The sequence below is a fragment of the Lissotriton vulgaris genome, chromosome 4_1, assembly GCF_964263255.1.
Source record: "Lissotriton vulgaris chromosome 4_1, aLisVul1.2, whole genome shotgun sequence".
Classification (NCBI taxonomy): domain Eukaryota; kingdom Metazoa; phylum Chordata; class Amphibia; order Caudata; family Salamandridae; genus Lissotriton; species Lissotriton vulgaris.
In genome coordinates, this window is record NC_141691.1 from 1,846,533,078 (window position 1) to 1,846,545,241 (window position 12,164).

Sequence of the window (12,164 nt, forward strand, 5' to 3'; positions counted from 1 at the left end):
ATCTTGGTCCCTCTCTGTGGAATTCACTGCCTCTTCCACTATGAAACGAGATAGATTACATTAAATTTCGCAAAGCCTTAAAAACATGGTATTTAACATCTAGACATGTATATCTTCTCATCCCTCTCGCCGCAAGTCTGCAAACTGCGCCGGGAAACCCTTTTTGAGTAGCTGCCGCGCATTACAAGTGCAAATAATAAAATAATAAATAAATTCCTCCTATGATACACTGCTACTGGTCAGACTATCAGGCCCTAACACAACTCAGGCAAATGCTTTTGATCTTGTTTAGTGACAGACTGGATGGCCACAAATAAGTTTAGTCTAAACGCTGATAAAACTGCTGTTTTCATTTTTGTTGGGCTTCCTCCAGTCTAGAAGTTTGCTTGGTGGTCTGCTCAGCTGTGATCACTATCAGAGGTTTCATTTTTTTACTTCTTTTTTGCCCTGGCTCCTAAGTTTAATAAAAACTTTGTTTGTTGTTTTTACACATCAAGGTACTACTTAAAAGTCTACCTTTTCTAGCTTCCACAGGCAAACGTCATTTGATGTAATGCCATCTTGCCTGGATTATGGAAACATATTGCAATTGGGCTTTCACAAATATATATTATATACAGGATGCAGCTTATCCAGAACTGTGGCCTGTCTGTATCTGGCCATATGTAATTCAGACCATATATACCATCAATTAAACATTTGCACAGCTCCCAGCAGCCAAGAGAGAGTTGATTAAGACAGTCTAAGACCTAAATTCTGAGTTTGTCATAACTTAATTGTTAGTTCGCTATTTTTCAGAGGTGACAAACAATGGAAATATGAGTTTTCCATGAAAATGATGCACTACATACAGATTTTGGTAATTACCACACCGAATTTGTGTGCCCTGTATTTACCGCCCCTTTTTCACCCAGTCCACCCCAGCAGGGTTGATATTCTAAAATGTATCCAATGACAGTCAGAAAATGTTGACATAGAAAGACTTCAGGCACACATGCAAACAGTGATATGCAAAGGTGTTAGAATTTTACTTGCCACTTACAATCGAGGGGATTGAATAGTTCATCATTCAGTACACATAAAGTGTACAAAGTACCTACATGCTCTCTTTGGTCTACATCTCAGGGACTGTTGCTTTTCTCTTTTATTAAGGAGGAGCATCTGGGTCTTTTTCTTATCTGTCAGCATCTAAATGGAGCAAGCCTCCTATCAATCTTTCATTATTAGAGATCCACTTTGCCTATCATATACAGCTCAAAACAAATGTGTTCCTCTCCTTGTAACTGCGTTAGTTTTCTTTAGTCTCAAGGAGAATGCTTGGTACCTCTAAGTTCTTAAATGTTATAATAATTCAATCCATTTTTTTAGTAAAACTGATGCATTCTGATATTTTTATGTTTTTCTATGTTCAACCAAAGTTGAAGTGGGTCTGACAATTGCATTTCTCTAGTCAATCACTGTAATAATCAACAGATTGTCTTAACACCAATTTCAATGTTTTGATGTACTTTCAAACACCATATTTCACACTTACCTTTAATAATCTTACGGACAACATTCTGACCCTTGTTTTGAGATTTCCATAACTTCAACAGATGAAAAATCCTTTCATGGGAGTTATGACGTTTATCAATCAGTTCTATATTTTCTGCGTGCATTTTCATGCCAGGCAAGCTCTGCATTAGTATGTTCAACCATTTGGGAGCAAGGTCCGTAGGAACAGCAAACCGGAACAATGCTTCCTCACACAGAGTTATATCTGCAGTGAAACGAGAAGTAGTGGTTTAACATACATACAGCATATCCTGCCTTGCATAGGATTACATTTAAAACCATTAGAAACTGCGTGAAAAGGATGTAATCCACATATTTGACCAATGCAGCCAGCAGAAACCAAAATCCCTCACTCATTCATTGAAAAGAACTACTTTAACATTTTAGTATCCTCAATCTGAAAAGTATGTCCTTCAAAATAAAGAATCTCATTTTATATATCGTCTATGATAAGGCTACTCCATTAAAACATGAATGGGTAGATGTACAAAGGACTGGTTGCAAAAAACGGGTTGCAATTTGCGACCAGTAAACAATTTTACAAACTGAACTATGTACTAATAGGTCGGATAATAAAATTCAGATTCATAATGGGTTGCAACCTGACATACCTCATGAACGTAGGTCGCAAATTATGACTCACTCCATTTGGTGACCCTCAAAGGGAAAGTGGCCTTTTAGGGTCACCAAACCTCAATACCTTTTACTGCCCCAAAAACCTTTCCCAGTGGGACGCCCTGTGCTTTTCCAAGGCTTACCACCCCTACTCTTGTGTCAGTAATTTGTTTTTTGACCAGGATTCAGCCACAAAACAATGACACATCTCATACGTTCGCCCTCTTTTGAAGGGATACCTACAACATACTCCTTCCAAAGAGCGACTCGGTATGGAGTCGCAAACAAATTTAAGGACTCTGTAAAATTGTACTGAATACTAAAATGTTGTTAGTACATGGCAAAAAATATTTTTGTAGTCACAAAGAGCGATTATGACTGCTTGCTACATTAAAAACATTTAATACTGTTGCTCCGTAGATCTAAAAAAAATTATTAATACCTGATTATTAGCTTCCTTAATTTTAAAACTGGTCATAGTGTACGCTGTAGGACATGATCTATTTTCCCTACTAAAACTTTGCAATTATGTAGGTCTCTATAATCAGTCTAGTATTGTCACTAGAGGACTGGCATCATTTAAAAATCACTGCACCTTTGACAAACCTCTTTTCAACCAGAGGTGCTTCCATGCAACAGGTTAAGTAGTACTATACCTATTTCACATTTAGAGGTTGAAGGATCTGCTGCAAGTTGCTGACATATGTTGTCATGTGTTGTGTTTCCTTTGAAGACCATGATTAGTCCCATTTTTTCGCAGTCTGTGTGTCTCTGACACGCCGCTTTTGTTGAGACCTCATTGGAGAAGAATCCTTGGGGGCACCGCCCACAAACAGTGTTGCTCTCCGGAGTGCCTTGAGGAATGTAAAAAACAATCTTGTAGTACAAAATCGAAAACATAAGTAGAACTTGAAAATAATAGCATTATGACACTGTCACTGATGTGTTCAGCATTGATGTATATTGTTATTTTTTGCAATACTTATGTGTTGAGCAATGATGGGATTCCGCTTTACATTATTATGCATGGAATTCCAATGAGAGTCCTAGCTCAGGGAGGTATAGAAGCAATGGTGTGCTTCACAAAGACTGAAAACACACAAAATAAATGATCTTTCATATTTCAAGTGTAGAGGTTCTTTTGACCAAGAAGTGAGATGTGATCCGTTCTTGAAGTATGTCTTCAATGCGAAAATTCTCAGGAGGACATTAAACTTGGAGTTAGGTGAATTGTATCAAAGCATTGCTCAAGAGAAATCTTGATTTAAAGTTTTGGGTATTACTTTAGTTTAAACAAATTAAAGAAATATTTGGTTTTAAAGAGCTAAACGGTGCATTTAAAAATGCTTTCCTACTAATATATTGCTGCATTTTTACTGCTTTGGTGTCCTTTCTGTTAAAACATTATAAGTGCAGCCTCTACCAATAAGTACTTTTCTGTGAAGGATGCTCCCGTTATGATCCACTTGGGTAATGATAAGCGACTAGCATGCTCTTTTGACCATCCACAATGTCCATGGCATCCCTCGACCTCCTTCCTCGACCTTTTAGGGAGCACGCTGCATCTCATGTGGCTTCAGGCCACTGTTGACTGCACAATGCTGGTTCACAGCTGAACTACGAACAGGGTTTCTGTCCAGGGAAAGAGGCACCACCATGATGTCATTCTCTTTCACTAAAAGCGGGACAGCGCTTCGATTTCTGGAAACTCAGGTATTAGGATTGTGGCAACAAAAGATGACTGAGCATAAGGATACCTCCAGAATCGTATCATATTCTCATACCCTTTGAGATGTCCTCAATGCTGAAATTTAACATGTCATAAGTGATGTAGTATGTGATGTCATAAAAATTCAAGACGGGACTGCAAGTTATAGTTAGCTCTGTAAACTTAATGGTGAGTTTCAGTGGTTTTTTTACACAGTTTGTATTTAATTTGAACACTTAACTATAACGTCAGTTTAATCTTTGCATTTTACAGTAAATTTCAAGGTGCTTTTTAATGTAAGTGAACACCCTATTTGGTTTTCAATGAATGTCTGTGTTTTTTTATCATATTCAGCCAACCCCCCACTGCACAATGCTGCTTTCAGCCATGAGCTAGAGGGGCTTGACCACAGGACTTGGACTCTGACCAACATCTGTGCCCAACCCCCTCCAGGTGGTTCCAGTCCTCCACAGGCACCCAACCTTCATTTTCTTGTCTTCCTTTTTAAGAATGTTTTTGCAGGGACCATAGTGCTCAGGTACCACACAAGATTCCTCAGTGAAACTTGTGTGGTACTGCGGTACCATGGACAGCAGTGGGTCCTGCAACCCAAATTGTTTTTAATTTGGCCTTTGGCGGTGTCTCTCTGGGTCACCCCACATGTGCCAGACGGGTGAAGGTATTTCCTTAGACTCAATTTGTTAAAAACTTTTTTAGGACATAGGGACCGAGTACCCGAATACTGTAATAGGGCAAACATTTTTTAGTGCTGAGGCCAGACAATCAGATTGCCTATGCAGGGGATTGGTTTCAGTCCTTGATACTGAAATGGTCAGTAATTTTTAGTACCGCTGGACTATTGCTAGGCCAACCATTCAAATATATCTAATATTTTAACTCCTTTATGCCTACATCAAGCCTTTCTTTAAATGCTATTTTCTCGTAAATAGCTGACTGGTTTTCCATCAAAATATTAAAAATATGATTTCTGAATTAAGTTCTGACTTTCTGCTAAATTTGGTGTAATTCTGTTCATCCTTTTTTTCTGTATCAGAAGCAAGGTTTCCTATAGGAAATAACATGTAAAATCAATGTTTTGGGAACTCCCCTTTGTCCTTGCCTTCACTTGATGAATTGGAGAAAAATCATCTATGAAGGAGCCAAGGTGGATAAACTTCCATTTCCTTCAGGAAAGTTTTGTGAGGATTCATCAAATGGCCTGGACCTGATTTGGCAGTTCGAGTTCCGGCCGCTCGGAAGTCGATGTTGCATGATGCCACTCCAGCTCTGTATCAGAGTTGGGTATGATGATGGGGTCAACCCCACTGTGGGGCATCTGCACCAGGAGCGACGTCACTGGAACAGGCACCAGAGAAGGTCGCAGTCTCGCAATCTGAGCAGTTCCAGATCCAGAACTGGATCCAGAGGGCTTGACTGGAGCAAAGGGTGGATCAGCAGGCAGAAATCCAGTGTGGGTATCCTCTGAACCCATGGGATGGGGCCTGAGTGTGCTCCAAATGGGTCGGACAACCTAAAGATGAGGTGCATGGCCTCATAAAATTTATGGAGTTGTGCAAGGGTCACTCCTGCTCTAGGAAATGCAGGGATGTGGGGAGTGAACCCAGGGGAAGGCTCAATGTGGCAATGTGGCTTAAAGTGACATCATTCCATTGCCTTGTCTAATGACTTAGACTAGTGCAGTGAAGTCGAAGAGTGCTTCACCTTCTTGAACTTCTTTGACTTCTTGTGGGATTTACCCGGCAAATTTGCACATGATTCAAGAGTATGTGGTACAGCTCTGCGAACGGGCCCTGGACTTTCTTTGCAACCGGAACCTGGGGCATCCTAGAGGCCACTGCTGTTGGGTGACTGAGAACTTCAAGGAACACTTGGGGTTCATGGACCGACAGTCCTCACAGGTCATGGAGTCGTGGTCTGGGTAAAGGCACCAGAGACAAAACAAAATGTGGTCTGTCATAGACATTTGTCTGTGACTGGAACCGCAAGGTTTAAACCTCACAATATTTTTGGGGAGGCATCCCTAACACACTGGAAGACAAAGTCTCAAAAAGACACAACAAAGCGTTGACAAAAGTTGTCCAAAAAGCGGACAAAGGTAGCTCTCTCCAGATCAGCGCTGATGGCCTGGAAAAAAAAGAACTGATGTCAACATGCTGAGGTGACGCTATATAGGCACCGCGCACGCCACTACCAGGGTAGATGATGCAGATGATGCAGAGTTTAATTATGCAACCTGCCGACATGCAGAGGTACTGCTCAAAACTTTCTGGATCCATTCTGCGCCTTGGGGAATATTTAAGGTAACGAATCTGAGGATAGAAGTCTCTATCAGATAGAAGGAAGCTCACAAAAGGGCTTCAAGTAAAACCACCTGAGGGAAGGATCGAAGGATCCTGACATCGTTTGTATTTCAGGAATTGAGTTCCTTTGGGCCTATGTATGATGTGTGCAGGTGACTTGAAAGTTAATAGAGTACTTCCTGTGTTTGCAGTTTTCCATGAGAGCCATTGGAGGACCCAGGCACCAGCATCTCACTGACCCTGCAGCCAGTATTTTGTATCTACTGAGGGCATGGGAAGCATGTAAGATCGCTCACCATCTTCGGTATATCTTACACCTGAGAATATTTCATCACACCAGATGGCCATATGATTACTAACAGGGTGGGTAAGTAACAAGAGAGCACTCCTTGAGATATAACTGTACTTTGCAAAAAGGGAAACAAGCAAGGCTTGGCAGGCACCTCAGGAAGCCACTTGGGTGGCAGAAACTCCGCCTCTGCATGCCTCACAGCAGTCTGCCCACAATGTTGGAAGTTCGCCATTGCTCCAGTGGGGCATTTTGTAAAGCAATTCATAAACCGCATAACTAGCCATCGCATGCCCTTCAATAACCGTATATTTTTCTATGACCGTAAATTTAATTGGCTTAGCATAATATTGTAGTAAGGAAGAGACTTTAGTACGGTTGGTAAGGTTATCATATGTATTACATCTAAGCCAATAGCGTATTAGCAGTAGCAATCTCAAGACTCTTCTGCCATAAATCCTCAACCACACAGACACATCAAACCTTACATTTATGGAGAAAATAAGACTATTCAAACACATAACAGATGACAAAATGGAGGCACAATATTAAATTGAACCACTTCACTTAACATATAAACAAACTTTTAAAATACAAACTATTAAACACTATAATGGAAATAACTTCAACTTTAAAAACAGAGATAAAAGAAACTAGACTGAGTGAAGGTAGACAGCATGCTCAGGGAAACTATATTATGTATAATCCATAATTCTTCAACCTCAAGGGTTGCATCCCAAGTTGTTTCCTATTAGTGTTTGGCCTCCCAAAAGTAATCATGTCCCCTTGGATCGAAGAACACAAAGAAGATACACATTTTAGGCCTGTCACCAGACTCAATCAAAGAGTCATAACTATCAAGGAAAACATAGCGAAAAATAGGCACCACAACAGATTTATTACACAATTTTCCCACTTCTAGACAGCTGACCTGGATAAATCAGTAACACGCTGTTCAGAACCAAGACTGGGTTCTTCTTTCCTGACCACTCCTGGAAGCTTGAATCTAACAATGTCACCCACTCTAACCTTTCTATTCTGCTCCAACTTTAGCAGATTGTGCTTACAGCATGATTTCTCTTGCCTTGTTTTCACTCTGACCATAACTTCTTTTCCCTTATGCACGCACATTACCTCTTTCAGTGGTTGTCTTATCTATTACTGTTCCACCAACATGAAATGGCCTCCTCTCCTAATAGCCTCAATCAAACAAGGACATTCCTATTGTAGTCTGAGAGGTTGTATGGTATGATGTTAAACATTTTTGCAAAACTTTGTCAATTTTCAATCCACTAGACAATGCTAAACTGGCACACTACCTATCAACCTGGTGGTCCTCTCTCTATGTTTTCAATATTTTTTATTGGTATTTAAAAATGCAACAATCTGTCACATTATGAATATTTCCTGTAGGTATCTTCCCACAAGGCACACATCAATTATACACTAATAACCTGCGTTCAAAAACTGGTTTATCCAATAGTGATATAGACCTTAGCATAGCCCACTGTTTAACAGAGACTGTGGGTTTCTTGTTCTGATACTATAGCACCCAGATGCGCAAACGTAAGTGTCTTCACAGGTAAATAATGCCTTTACAAATACAAACCAAACAAAGTAATTGTTCTCCTCAAACCAGTCTACAAATGGAAAATATATGGCCAGCTCATTGAAGCAAAGGCCTTGTCAATGTCAATGTTTAGTATACTGGAGGAAATCATGCTGCATGATAAAACCCTTGAGGTGGTGAGATGAACGTGTGAGAGCAATTTCATGGTAAGCCGAACAGAGGTCAAGACTGCTTAATACTGTGGCCCATTCAATTTGATCATAAGATCATTACATCTGGGTTGAGGATGAACATCTATCCGTATGCGCTAGCTGAGTGCTCTTATGTCAACATAGAGCCTAAATTAGTGGCTTTTCTTTCTTGCCACTATGACAGGGGAAATTCTATCTGATGGTAAACTACACATTGTTGGGGCCCACAGTATCTTTATACAGAACTCTTTTAACACTTTACGCGAGAGAATAACACAAATATTTTGCCTGGGATATGAGAAATTAATTCCTTTTCCTGTGCTCTTCTTTGGGTGGAACTCAGAAATATCTTTGAGGGGATCTGACTAAATCGCCGCACTCCCTATGCACCGCTTTTGAGTTGACTCCATCAAATATCTTCCTCATAGAAAAGGATCAATTCTGTATTTCCGTATCATTCTGCATGTGAGTCCAAAATTTGTTGAGTTTCTTGTAAATTCATGTAGGATGCCTAACCTCACTGTCCTCCTATCGCCTGATCAATCCTATGTCTGCAAATACATACAATGATGTACTCCATTTGTTCTGACCATATTAGGATTCAAAATCTATCTCTGCATCTTCATTTCCTAAAATATTTATTTTTCACTGTTCTAGCCAGCAGAACGTAGCTACAGGATATACATTTCCAAGCAAAAGTCACTTTACTGTAGCGGCATAGCACAAAGTGATAGGGCCCCTTGCAGAATATGAGTCCCCTGAGTCTACCATATCTTGTAAATATTCATTGGAGTTGGGCTGATTTGGGGCCATCTGACATTTTTGGGTCCCCGTAAGAGTTGTGTCCATCCCCCCTCCCCCACTCCTCCCCCCCCCCCCCCCCCCCCCCCGGTCACCATGACCAGTCCAACTCCATTGGGTAGTTGGTGTGGGGTTCCTTCCAGTGGAACTGGCTGACTCTAGATAGAACAGACAGAGAAAATGTACCAATACAGTAGGTTTTCTCCATTACTATTGCTAGGAATAAAGAAGACACCATGGGGAAGTGGCAAATTACTTTTGGGAAGGTACTAAAGGCCCAGAATTCCATGCATTTACTCATATTGCATACCTTTGCAGTGGCTTTTTCAATGTGACTTTGCAGATGTTGATTTTGTAATAAATGTGCAACTGAGGATGAGAGAGATCACCATAAACTCCCATTTTTCTAATGGATTTTTCTCTCGTAACAAATATATTACTGATGTAAACTATATTAGCATAGAGCTAATTGTGGTAATGTGCGTTACTGTCAAACTTCCTGTTGAAGAATGTCCGCCCTTAATTCACAGGAGTTTAGTGTAGTAAGAGTGCCCATGGTAATCTACAACTTGAGTTGATTTCTTGACTTATATTAGAGACTTTGGAATGCTGAAATCTCTAGATGTGGGCAAAGTCATAATGCTACAAACAAAGAGTATTTAAGACAGTTGTTTGAATAAGTCCATAACATTTGATTGCGGTTCTGTGTCATTATGTTTCAGAGACATACCTGCGAGCAATACACCAAATCCAGCAGGACATTTCGTGTGCGGCAGGCAGAACTCCAAGTCCAGGTACCACCCGTCCATGCACTCGCATACCTGATTGTGAGTACTGTTACATTCCTGTCTGACATACTGCATCTCCTTGCAGATACTTCCACAGTAGAGGCATTCCTCACTGAAATGCCAGTGCTCAGAGTAATAATGGTCTGGGCATTGGGCGCACTCGGTTTTCCTGGACGCTGTGCAGTGTTGCTGTACATAGGTTCCTGGCGGGCACTGGTCACAATACAGTTGCTCCCACGTCTCTGGGTCACGGTGATGATACTTTGGAGGAGACATTTCATGCACGGTCCACGCAAAGGAGAAGCTGAAGAGCTGCAAGGAATGTAGAAATAAGGAAATGCTGTGATTCTCTAAGTCTACACAGACAAATAGCATTCTATGAATATAAACTATATCACATATAACAATAAAGGTAGTTTAAATAAAAAAGTAGTTAATAAAATACCCATCTTCCCCAAATGGAGCTACTTTTGGAACTAATTAATGTAATAAAGCGTGAGATACATTTTGACAAAATGCTTGATGTTAGACTTCTTACACCTGTTTGACCTCTTCAGATGTGTGTTAGCACTTTTAGTCCTATTTTTCAGAACACCTTTGAGGTTTACAATAGTAGCCCCCACCTCCAGCCTCGGGGCATTTGATTCCAATTGACCTCGGAGGCCGGCACTCAAGATTAGAAATAGCACAAAGCTTGCATGAATTCGCTATCAGCATACTATATACTGAATAGATATTCTGAAGACAAATAGAATAACCACCCCTTCTCTGAACAATGAGTAGATGAGACCTACAACATGAACGTCTGCACAAATGTAGCACTTTCGATCTAATGTATATATATTCATTTATGTATTTATTTATCTATGTATTGTAAGTATTTAATATAGCCTGAGCCTAACCATCAGGCAACAGAGCTCTTTACAAATAATAAGTAACTATGGGCATTACAAAACTTGGAGGAATAGGCAATGAGTTCAGTCGGCAAAGTGGAGTCTGAAGAAATATATTTTTAATTTCCTAAAAGCTAGGTTAGGATTTATCCTAATTTAGTGTGGAATAGAAGTCTACCGTCTAGGAGCTATGTATTGTTGTTTTGGCTTTCTTGGTTTTAGGGATTTATAGATTTAGCCAATTTCTGGGCCTGGTTTTTTGTTGGCCTCAAGTGAGATTTAGTTTATTGTCTAGATAGGGTGGCATGGATTGCTTTATGTATGACACACGCAATCTTACAGTCAAATTGTGCTTTGAGTGGTAGCCAGTAAAGGTGTTTCAGGATTGGGGAAATATGATCAGATTTTTATTCTCCTACAACTACTCGGGCAATCACAATTAGTACACCACGGAGAGGTGCTGTGGTAGATTTTGGAAGGCTGCTAGGACAGAATGTATTTCAACTAGAAGATGAATGAGTCAGAGGGTCTGTCCTATGGATCTGAAATCTGTAAGGGAGGATTACAGGTTTTTAGTTTTCTGAGCAGGTGAACTTGATTGGGAGCTGATTTACTTAGCTTATAGATATGTACAATTGAGCTGATGTTTTTGTCTAAGATGAAGCCAAGTGGTTTTGCATGGGTATCTGGTATGGGTTGATGATGCCTTTGGGTTGTGAAGCGGATGTCCACTTTTTGTCAGTTGGAGGGTTACCAACCAAGGAGAAAGAGTGTGGTCTTTAAAGGGTTCAGTTTTTGTGAGAGTGATAGCATCAGGTTTGCTAGATTAAGGAGGGAAGCTTTCAGAGTTAATATGGTTTACAGCTCATACGCTCAAATGAGTAGCTGAAGTTTTCAGCATATCGATGAAAGGATAAGGTATTTTCATGAAAGATTGTTACTAGACGATCCATTTATAAGTTACATTTTTGATGTAATAGGGTGATCCTTGTGGTACACTATATTTCAATGGATATGAGGGTGACTTAAAGCAGCGGAGTTTCACAAATTAAGATCTTGAAAAGAGGAAAGATTGCAACCAGTTTGATACTGCTCCTTCTACTCTCATTCCAGATTTGAGAAATGAGTTATGGTTTAACATATCAAATGCTGCAGAGGGCGTAAAAGATCCAGTTAGAAAGACGTTTAGGGCATTTTTCATTTATTTGAATTCTGCCTGGGTCTATAATAAATTTGCAAATTAGAAACGGTTTAGAGGTTGTCATTTGCAATATGTTTTACGAGTTAAGCTGCAGCAGCTCTTGCAATTATTTTTTCCAGGAACAGTAATTTAGTGCCTGGCAGAAATTCTGAAGGTTTTTTGGTTCCAGGTTTTAAGCTTTGCAAGTGGAGTGATTGGGCAGAGTTTAGAGCTTTTGTGAAAATGCCTTTTTC

The 12,164-nt window shown here is 40.1% G+C and overlaps 1 protein-coding gene across 1 annotated transcript in view; it reads right to left on the reverse strand.

Annotated features, from left to right (window-relative positions):
* Nucleotides 1–12,164, reverse strand: part of TNFRSF11B (TNF receptor superfamily member 11b) — a 49,590-nt gene that overhangs the window by 12,723 nt on the left and 24,703 nt on the right. The window contains exons 2-4 of the mRNA XM_086966144.1: nt 9,780–10,149; nt 2,826–3,023; nt 1,535–1,759 (exon numbers count right to left, since the gene is read on the reverse strand). Of these exons, the coding sequence (XP_086822270.1) occupies nt 1,535–1,759; nt 2,826–3,023; nt 9,780–10,149 (793 nt within the window). The remainder of the gene's footprint in view (nt 1–1,534; nt 1,760–2,825; nt 3,024–9,779; nt 10,150–12,164) is intronic.